This window comes from Orcinus orca, chromosome 6, assembly GCF_937001465.1.
Source record: "Orcinus orca chromosome 6, mOrcOrc1.1, whole genome shotgun sequence".
Classification (NCBI taxonomy): domain Eukaryota; kingdom Metazoa; phylum Chordata; class Mammalia; order Artiodactyla; family Delphinidae; genus Orcinus; species Orcinus orca.
The window spans coordinates 15,233,996-15,244,765 of NC_064564.1; the positions used below are offsets into that span (position 1 = coordinate 15,233,996).

Sequence of the window (10,770 nt, forward strand, 5' to 3'; positions counted from 1 at the left end):
CCCCTCAGCGTGGGGCCTCCTTCCCTTCCCTTCCTTTCCCCGTGGGAAGGTAGCCTCACGGTCAGCCCAGGCAGGGAATGTTCAGATTCTGCAGCGCCCTCGTGGACCCCTCCTTTCCCAGCTGTAGGTGAATTACAACATGACCTCCTCCTTGGCCCTCCCAAGCAGATCCACAAATATTCTAGAATCCCAGGGTTTGAGCCTAAGTGGTCCAAGGATCTTCAGCACTCTCTCATGTGGCGAGTCTGGCTCTCCGATGGACCTGAGACTTGGCGGAGAAGGATTAAAGAAAACATCTGCTCTGACTGCTAATGGATATGGGGTTTCTTTTTGGGGTGATGGAAATGTTCTGGAATTAGATCAGATGGTTGCACGACATAGTAAATATACTAAAACCCCACTGAATTGTATGCTTTAAAATTGTGAATTTTATGGGAAGTATATCTCAATAAAAACAAAACAAAACAGGAAGAAAGCAAGGAAGAGAGCGAGCAAGCAAGCAAGCAATGCCTGCCCCAGGTTAAGAGCAACACCTTCTAAGAACAAACTTCTCTTCCATCTGTATTCACTACAAAAGGGCCCAGGAGACTGGCGCACTCACGATTTTCCACTTAGATGTCTATTGCCCAAATCTTACACTTTGTTACTACAGGGCAAAGCCACCACTATGAACTCTGAGAAATCAGCATGACATGTGGTCAGTTTTGCATCCTGATGTATGTTGGGGCCTGGAGCTCGATTTTACACACGCTGCGGCAGATGTTTCTGGTTGCCTACTCAACACCTATTCCCCTGTTCCTCCTTCCTACACAGTATACTTGATTTTTTTCTAGTGGCAATGTGCTCCACTAAAAGGCTACCTTTCCCGCTTTCCTTGCAGCCAAGGGTAGCCAATAAGAATCAAGCTGCCAGTCATTGGGTGGGGCTTCCAACTCTTTTAAAGGGGAACAGTTCAGCTAGAAGAGGCCTCTTATTTGCCTTTCTTCCTTCCTCCCTGCCTGGAACACAAATGTGATGGCTGGAGCTTCAGCAGCTATATTGGATCATGAGACAGCTTTGAGCATGAAAGCCATGAACTAAAGATGGTGGAGCATCAGTATAGAAGGATTCTGGGTCCCGGTTGACTATGGCGCTGCCACACCAATCCTGGATTTGAAACCTCCAACTTTTTTAAGAGAAAAGACTCAAATATTTATTTCAAATGTCAGGATTCAGTTCACTGTTGCTTCATAACAAACCACACCAAAGTCAGAGGCTTTGAAACCATTTATTTGGCTCTGATCCTTCAGATTGGCGACTTAGGCTGGGATCAGCAGGGAAGTCCTGGTCTCAGGCACCTTTGTGAACCTGCAGTCAGCTGCACGTTGGCTGGCTGTCGGTTGGAGGCACCTTGGTTCTCTCCCAAGGGTCTTATCCTTCCTGTGTTTCTCACATCCCCTCAGCAGGCCTGGTCTGGCACGGTCTCATAGCAAGGCTGAGGTGCGAGTGCAAGCAAGTACAATCAAGCAAGGTGCCAAGCAGAAGCACACAGAATCCCTGGACGCCTGAGCCTGGCGCTGGCACTCCCTTTGCTTTGGCTGCATTTATTGGCTAAAGGTCATCCCAAGGCCAGTCCAGAGCCAGGTTGGGTGGAGACCACAGGGTCAGAGGACAGAGAGGGGTGGCTATACCGAGGCTGTTCACTGGAGCCATTGCTAACTTTAACCACCACATTTTGTTTAAACCCTTCTTGGGTTTTCTGTTACTCGCAGTAGAAAAGCATCTTCCATGATCTCCCTGCCCTCGAGCATCTCATCATTCCCTGGGTGTTGGGGGACCAGATGCTTTTCTGTCCTTGCAGTGGAGGGAAAGAAAAAGCAAGAGTGAAAAGCCACTTAATTTCTCTGAACTTTTCTTTGCTCCTTTACCAAATGGAAGCGTTGAACCGAATGAGCCAGACGTTCCCCTTGGGTTGAATGAAGCTGCCTTTTGTGGGCGGTTGTTTCCTGTACCGCCTGGAGGGGAGGGCAGGAATGAGCCCAGAGGGAGTTTACGGCCACAGTTGTGTATGTGTGTGTGTGTGTGTGTGTGTGTGTGTGTGTGTGTGTGTGAGAGAGAGAGAGAGAGAAGCTTGCCCCTCGGAATAGCAGGAGTGAACTAGCAGGGGTGCCAACTGTGGGTGCAAACTGGGTGCTCAGGGTCACTTAAAGTCTTTCTCCTCTGCACTTGGTGGCTGAATCAAGACACCTTGAGGCCTGTGGGCTTCCCTCGGGGGTGGGACCTGGTCTTGGAAAAGCAAGCTGCCCTCTGCTCTTCTGACTGACAGCACCTACTTTTTCAAATCATTGGAGAGGAAAGGTCACCTCTGCCCGTCCCAGCTCCCCATCCTCTTGCAGTCAAGGGGCCCGAGCCAGGGTGGCTGCAAGCATTAGACTCCATTCAGTTCTTTTTTGAAAAACATTTTAATTTTATTTTGGAGTATAGTTGATTATCAATGTTGTGTTAGTTTCAGGTGTACAGAAAAGTGATTCAGTTATACATATACATGTATCTATTCCATTTTTGTCATTTTAATTTTTAAAATTTATTTATTTGGCTGCACCGGGTCTTAGTTGCCGCATGCGGGATCTTTAGTTGTGGCATGCAGGATCTTAGTTCCCTGACCAGGGATCGAACCTGGGCCCCCTGCATTGGAAGTGCAGAGTCTTAACCACTGGACAACAAGGGAAGTCCCTATATCTATTGTTCATTCAGTTCTAACAGGTAAGTTTGGAGGCAGATCTAGAAGCTCTTAAAACAGCCGCTGGCAAATTTCGGTGGAGGGAGTGCAGGCGGAAGGGACAGCCAGAGCTGGGCTTCCACCATGAACTCCTCGACCTTCCACCTGCCCAGCACTTGTCGCTCTCAAAGGAAAGAGGCCCTCATCACCGGGGATTTGGCTGCTTAGAATTTAGTGATTAATTACAGCACCTAGACCAGTTGGTCTCCTTAGTAACCATGCTAGCAGGGTCCCAGCTGGAAAAGCTGCTTCGTATTTTCAAAGAGGGCAAACCCTCTTCACACTGTAAAACACCCTAAATCAGAACACAGATAGATTTTGAAAATCGAGAGACTCCCCTGTTTCTCCCCAACCTTGCTTCCCCAAATGGATGGGCTTTTGCGGTATTGGGGGCAAGTTGAGTGGTAGTGATCGTTTTAAATGTAGAGTTAGGCAAATCCAATGTCAAGGCAAAGAGCCTGTTGTTATTGTCACAAGGGTAGGTTTTGTGACCCAGAGCATTCAGCCCAGTGCTACGCCAGGTGACGGGAGAGCAAAAGGGAGATGGACTCAGGTGTCCCGCCCTTGAGAAGTGAGCCTGCAGGACAGGACAGCACACACTCTGGTGGCTCAGAAATGAGAGAATGAGAGCGCACGTAATAAGGGGCTAATTACAGATCTGCCTGGAAGTGAGAGAAAAGTTCGGGTGAGACGGGAGAGACAGGATATTTGTCTTTTTTTTTTTTTTTTTAAGAAGATGTTGGGGATAGGAGTTTATTAATTAATTTATTTATTTTTGCTGTGTTGCATCTTCGTTTCTGTGCAAGGGCTTTCTCTAGTTGTGGCAAGCGGGGGCCACTCTTCATCGCGGTGCGCGGGCCTCTCACTATTGCAGCCTCTCTTGTTGCGGAGCACAGACTCCAGATGCACAGGCTCAGTAGTTGTGGCTCATGGGCCTAGTTGCTCCGCGGCATGTGGGATCCTCCCAGACCAGGGCTCGAACCCGTGTCCCCCGCATTAGCAGGCAGATTCTCAACCACTGCACCACCAGGGAAGCCCTGTCTTATTTTTTGAACGAAATGTTAAGAAGCTGAGGATCAGTTACAGGTTCTGAGTGGGTAGAAAAGGGGCAGCTGGGCTTCAATCTGGGTATCAGGATTGGGGGTATATTGGCCTGCTCAGGCGGCCACAGCAAAGCACCACAGACCAAGTGGCTTAACGACAGACATTCATTTTCTCACAGTTCCGGGGGCTGGATATCTGAGGTCAAGGCATCAGCAGGGTTGCATCCTCCAGAGGCCTCTCTCCTTCTGTATTCTCCTCCCCGTGTCTTCACGTGGTCTTCTCTCTCCGTGTGTCTGTGCCCTCATCCCCTCTTCTTATAAGGACACCAGTCATATGGGATCAGGGCGCACCCTGACGATTTTATTTCACCTTAATCACCTCCTGTAATGACCCTTTCTCCAAATACAGTCACATTCCGAGGTCCTGGGGATTAGGACTTCCACATACACATTTTGGGGATGTGAGAGCACGATTCAACCTGTAATGGGGGAAATGATAGTGTCCATCAGATAATGGGGATAAAGCCCTAGAAAGGGAACTAAAGGTCACTATGGGACACCGGGCGACTCATGCACAGTGGGTTCCTTCCCCTGCCCCCCACCCAGACCCCCAGACCCAGACCCTGGTAGCCCCAGACACCAACCCCTGACCATACATGTCCTGCTTTGCTGTATCATGGTGCGCCCGGCACCCGTGCCGTTCTCAGGGCCGTGTCTTAGAGTCCCATCCTTATAGGGAGGTGTATCCTGAAACTTGGAACGTGAGGATCGTGGAAACGTAAAGGGTGCCACACTCAGAGGAAAGGCCTCCAGCCACTTCAGGTCAGTATCTGAATGCCAGGGCGTGGCTCCGGCATCCTTATGTTCCATCGTTTCGTGTAAATAAATGCTACGAAACCCCTCTCGAGCTGGTCCCTCTGTTAAATTAGGCACAAGTTTCATCAGTGAGCTTATTTCCTTGACCCACTGGGGGGACACTTAGGGTCTCCCTCAGCCCAAAGCTTCCCTTGGACTTCCGGTGCCAAGTTGCCAGTGCCTTCAGGAGTTCTCAGGAATGTCACCTCGATGCCCACAAGGACGCTGTCCTATCTACTCTAGCCCACCCCCCTCACCTTTCCAGTGTCACGAACAGCATCCTCACATCCACTCAGCCCTACAACCTGAGTCGTCTTCCACCCCCTTCTTTCCCTAGCCTTTGTAACCAGGGTGTTATCAAGTGTCATCATTTCATCTTTATTGCCATTTGTCAGAGCTCCCAACCGCCCCCCCCTTCAACCTATCCTATACAGAGCAGCTTGCCGAGTATTTTTTATTTTAAAAAATTTATTATTTTTATCACTTTTTATATTGAGGTATAATTGATTTACAATGCTATGTTAATTTCTGCTGGACAACAAAGTGACTCAGTTATACATACATATCCATTCTTTTTTTTTTTTTTTGCGGTACGTGGGCCTCTCACTGTTATGGCCTCTCCCATTGCGGAGCACAGGCTCCGGACGCGCAGGCTCAGCGGCCATGGCTCACGGGCCCAGCCGCTCCGCGGCATGTGGGATCTTCCTGGACCGGGGCACGAACCCGTGTCCCCTGCATCGGCAGGCGGACTCTCAACCACTGCGCCACCAGGGAAGCCCCATATCCACTCTTTTTTTTTAATATTCTTTTCCATTATGGTTTCTCATAGGCTGTGGAATAGAGTTCTCTGTGCTACACAGTAGGACCTTGTTGTTTATCCAGTTTATATATAAAAGCTTACATCTGCTAACCCCACCTCCCATCTCCATCCCTCCCCCAACCCCCTCCCACCAGTCTGTTCTTTATGTCCGTAATTCTGTTTCTGTGCCCAATATATATATATATATATATATATATATATATATATATATATATATATATATTTTTTTTTTTTTGCGGTACGTGGGCCTCTCACTGCTGTGGCCTCTCCCGCTGCGGAGCACAGGCTCCGACGCGCAGGCTCAGTGGCCATGGCTCACGGGCCCAGCCGCTCCGCGGCACGTGGGATCTTCCCGCACCGGGGAATGAACCCGTGTCCCCTGCATCGGTAGGCGGACTCTCAACCACTGCGCCACCAGGAAAGCCCCCCCAATATATATTTTTAAAATTTATTTATTTTATTTACTTTTGGCTGCGTTGGGTCTTTGTTGCTGCACGTGGGCTCTCTCTAGTTGCAGCGAGCGGGGGCTACTCTTCGTTGTGCGTGGGCTTCTCATTGCGGTGGCTTCTCTTGTTGCAGAGCACGGGCTCTAGGCACACGGGCTTCAGTAGTTGTGTCACGCGGGCTCAGTAGTTGTGGCTCGCAGGCTCTAGAGCGCAGGCTCAGTAGTTGTGGCACATGGGCTTAGTTGCTCCGCAACATGTGGGATCTTCCAGGACCAGGGCTCGAACCCGTGTCCCCTGCATTGGCAGGCGGATTCTTAACCACTGCACCACCAGGGAAGCCCCCAATATGTTTTTAAGTGACGTTTTCATTTTGCTTCACTACCTTGTTCCAAAATTCGAATTTAAAGGCAAAGGATGATAGAGTCGGAAGGCAGTGGGGGCCCAGTGAACTTGAACTCCAAAGACCCAGGTTTGAGTCCTAGCTTTGCCCCTACCCTGCCATGTGACTTTGTCCAAATCAGTCCTGCTTCCAGGACCTTGTCCTCTTATTCTTTAAAATAGTAATCCCTAACAACAGCGGTGTGACATTTATTCAGCCAGTGTAAGTGAAGGGGCTTTGAAAACACTAAGGTACCACACAAATACTACAAAATATAATTACCCTCAAGACCATCTCGAGCACAACCACTTCTTACAACTAATTAAAAGCTGGCCTTTTTCTTTCCTGAGCTTCCCTAACCCTTTTCCCCGACAACTGCTTGTGGTATTCAGATTTGCAGTTTGCATTGCATGGTGCGCCCCCTGCTGTTCTCTGCCGGTGTCACATCTTGCCTGTTCAGGAGGATTGTAAACCACCCGAGGGACGCGCTTACATTCTCTCCTGTTCCTCTCCAACTGAGTGTGTCAAGCACACTGAAGTCAACCAATCCCACGTACATTGACTGAGCATCAGATATTTGATTCACACAAGGCACATATGAATAAGCAAGAGATTCAGTGAACTATAATAAAAATCTCTGCACTCAAAGAGCTTACAGTCTGGCTTGGAAGATGACCTGTAGGAATGGAAAAAGATGCATAAGACAGTTACAAAAGATACGTGGGTGTTTGGGGGTGATGGATCCCCCTCCAGCTGGGGTGGTAGGAAAGACTTGGCCAAAAGGGAAGATTTGACCTGGCTCTTGGACGATGGGTGAGATCCGGATAGATGGAGATGCGAGAAAGTGGGTTACAGCGAACAGGCCAGCTCACCTGCAGTGGAGGAGGCTTTGCAGAAGAGGGCGGTCAGAGAAGGGGCTGGACAGGCCGGCTGGGTGAGACAGTCGCAGGCCTGGAATGGTGGCCTCAATGAGTTGTGTTCTGTCTTGGCGATCGGAAGACACGGAGAGTTTTTGCTCAGGGGGTGAGAGGCTCAAGGCAGTCTTTGGGGAGCGCTAGGTTAGGGCAGCCGGGAAATACTGATTGGGAGAAAGCGGGAGAGTGTCTGGGCCCCTTCTTCCTCCCTCTCCCCAAAGTTCACAGAATGCCATTTCACGAAATTGTATTTTTTTTCACACAAGATGACTATCTTCCCAAAGCTATTTCATGGTTTCGGGAGAGGAGAGTACAAAACAGATATATATATATATCTATATATATATATATATAGATATATATATATATATATATTTTTTTTTTTTTTAAGAAAGGAAATTGTTTTCATTCTTTGCAAAATGAAATAATAGGTCTCTAAGTCCAAGTTTACTGCATCAATTAAAAGACATTTCCTGGGCTTCCCTGGTGGCGCAGTGGTTGAGAGCCCGCCTGCCGATGCAGGGGGACACGGGTTCGTGCCCCGGTCCGGGAGGATCCCACATGCCGCGGAGCGGCTGGGCCCGTGAGCCAGCCATGGCCGCTGAGCCTGCGCGTCCGGAGTCTGTGCTCCGCAGCGGGAGAGGCCACAACAGCGAGAGAGGCCCGCATACCGCCAAAAAAAAAAAAAAGACATTTCCTAAGAACCTCGTCGTGACTGTCTCCCTCCCTCATGTCCTCTACCCGCCCTGGGCCTCTGCCGGCCACACGCACTTGCACACAGCTGGTACCTCCAGCTCTGTCTGCCATCATTACAATCAAAGAGCTTTTCCCAAGCACCCACATGAGCTGGTGCCACCAGAGTTACTCGCAAAATGTATCTCGTTGAACCACACAAGCACAGCGCCTAAAAAACTCCAAAGCCGCATGGTCGGTTAAGGTAATGGAATTGTTCCTCTGAGGGACAGGTAGGAGATTAGCCTCTTGTGTCGTATATAACAAAACCCAGTGCAGACCTCCAGGAGGGGAGCTCTTCCAGACACTAACTGGGGCTGGCCAAAACTTGGCTCCGTTTTACCCTCCGATGGTGAAGAGTTCCCCAGGCCTGGCTCGGGGGGCTCAGGCTCCTGCCCTAATGACAGATAAGACTAAATGAGAATGGGACTCCCTCCTGAGCCGGCATATCTGTATTCCGGGCTGCCACGTGGCCTCCACGGGGCTGCATCCAGGACCTGAATGTTTTATGGAACCATTAATAGTGAATTTTCTGCTTGGATTCCCTGCAGCTTGGAGACAAAAGACACCAGAGGGCTCTGAGTCAGGGCTCAGGATTGGGGTGGAAACGTTCTCATTTGCAATTCCATAGCTTTGCACGTGTGCTTGGTCTAAACACACACAGACCATCCCCTCCCCCGCCAACACAACTGTCCGTATTCCTGTTCATGCATTCGACAAACGCGGACTACTACTGACCTCCTCTGTGCTGGCACTGTTCTCGGGGCTGGGCACACAGACAAGAAGGAGACAAGATCCCGTCTCTAGCACACAGTGACTGTCAAAGCTTGAAAAATGCATTTAGAATGAACACAGAGCAGAACATGCTCCAAATATGAATAGATTCCGGAGGGTTTTAAATGAATGAGTTGATAGATTCTGAAGAGAGAATTAAAAGGAAGGCCAGGTGATTACAACTGGGTAAAATGATACGGACACAGATTGGGTGGGGGGTGGGGGCGGTGGGAAACAAGAAAGAAATCAGCGTGGTGATTTTTCCTTCTTTTCAAACTTTTATTTCATGTTCTTACAGTAATATTTATAGAGTAAAATAGGGGGAAACAACATAAGTTTAGATGAGAAAACCTTCAAGATATATCCGGAGTCTTTGCAAGCAATACAATATTCTCTCATACTGAAATGTTTGCTAAATGAATGAATGTTTCATCACACGGACACTTATTCCAGTAATTTTCAGGGATGGAATGACCACTTATGGAACAGAAAATGGTATTTTCCCCCAAAATGAGAAGTTTTTTTTTTCCCTGACTATATAAACAATGTGTGTTCATTGTAACAAATAATATTTAGACTATACAAAAAAAGCATAAAAATAAAAGTAAAAATTTATCTGGAGACCCACATAGATATAGTCAACTGATCTTTGACACAGGAGCAAAGACAGTCTTCTCAACAAATGGTGCTGAAACAACTTGACATCTACATGCAAAAAAAAAAAAAGAAAAAGAAAAAAATCTAGTCACAGACCTTATACTCTTCACAAAAATTAACTCAAAATCCATCATAGACTGAAATGTAAAACACAAAACTACAAAACTCCAAGAAGATAACATGGGAGAAAACTTAGATGACCTTGAGTCTAAAGGTGACATTTTAGATATGATGACACCAAAGGAATGATTCATAAAAGGAAGAATTGATAATCTGGACTTCATTCAAAGTAAAAACTTTTCTGCAAAAGACAATGTCAAAGAATGAGAAGACAAGCCACAGACTGAAAGAAAATATTTACAAAAGGCGCATCTGATAAAAGACTATTATCTGTAATATGCAAAGAACTCTTAAAACTCAATAATAAGAAAACAACCAGAATAAAAAATGAGCCAAAGACTTTAAGAGGCACTTCACTGGTGGGAAAGCAAATGGTACAGCCACTTTGGAAGTCAGTTTTGTGGTTTCTTATGAAACTAAACACACTCTTACCAAATTATCCAGCAATTGTGCTCCTTAGTATTTATCCAAAGGAGTTATAAACTATGTCTACACACAGGTGTTTACAGCAGCTTTGTTCATAATAATTGCCAAAACTTGGAAGCAACCAGGATGTCCTTCAGTAGGTGAATAGATAACTACACTGTGGTATATCCAGGCAATGGAATGTTATTCAGTGCTAAAAAGAAATCAGCTATCAAGCCATGAAAAGGCATGGAGGAAGATTAGATGCATATTACCGAGTGACAGAAGCCAATCTGCAAAGACTATATACTGTATGATTCCAGCTGTATTACATTCTAGAAAAAGCAAAACTGTGGAGGCAGTGAAAGGATTACTGGTTACCAAGGGTTGTGGGGAGGGAGGGGTGAATAGGCAGAGCACAGAGGATTTTAGGGCCGTGAAAGATATCCCTAAGTGCAGAACCCAGCACCCCCTACACATTCCAGCTCATGTTGCTTGGCTTCCACATCGACCAGTGGGGCTCCCAGCCACTGAAGCAGCAACGAAAACTCTCATGCAGCATCTCCAGAGACACTCTGGGCTCCAGTCATTACCCCAGGCCTTCCAGCCAAAGTTGATTTAAAAATGTGAAAGGGGCTTCCCTGGTGGCGCAGTGGTTGAGAGTCCGCCTGCCGATGCAGGGGACACGGGTTCGTGCCCCGGTCTGGGAAGATCCCACATGCCGCAGAGCGGCTGGGCCCGTGAGCCATGGCCGCTGAGCCTGCGCGTCCGGAGCCTGTGCTCCGCAACGGGAGAGGCCACAACAGTGAGAGGCCTGTGTACCGAAAAAAAAACAACAAAACTTTTTTCCCACATGATCTGCCCCCT

At 47.8% G+C, this 10,770-nt stretch overlaps 1 protein-coding gene across 1 annotated transcript in view; it reads left to right on the forward strand.

Moving 5' to 3' along the window:
- Positions 1–10,375, forward strand: part of FBXO16 (F-box protein 16) — a 169,399-nt gene extending 159,024 nt beyond the window's left edge. Inside the window, exon 9 of the mRNA XM_049710717.1 lies at positions 10,347–10,375. Coding sequence (XP_049566674.1) covers positions 10,347–10,356 — 10 coding nt within the window. The 3' untranslated portion in view covers positions 10,357–10,375. The remainder of the gene's footprint in view (positions 1–10,346) is intronic.
- Positions 10,376–10,770: the final 395 nt, after the last annotated feature.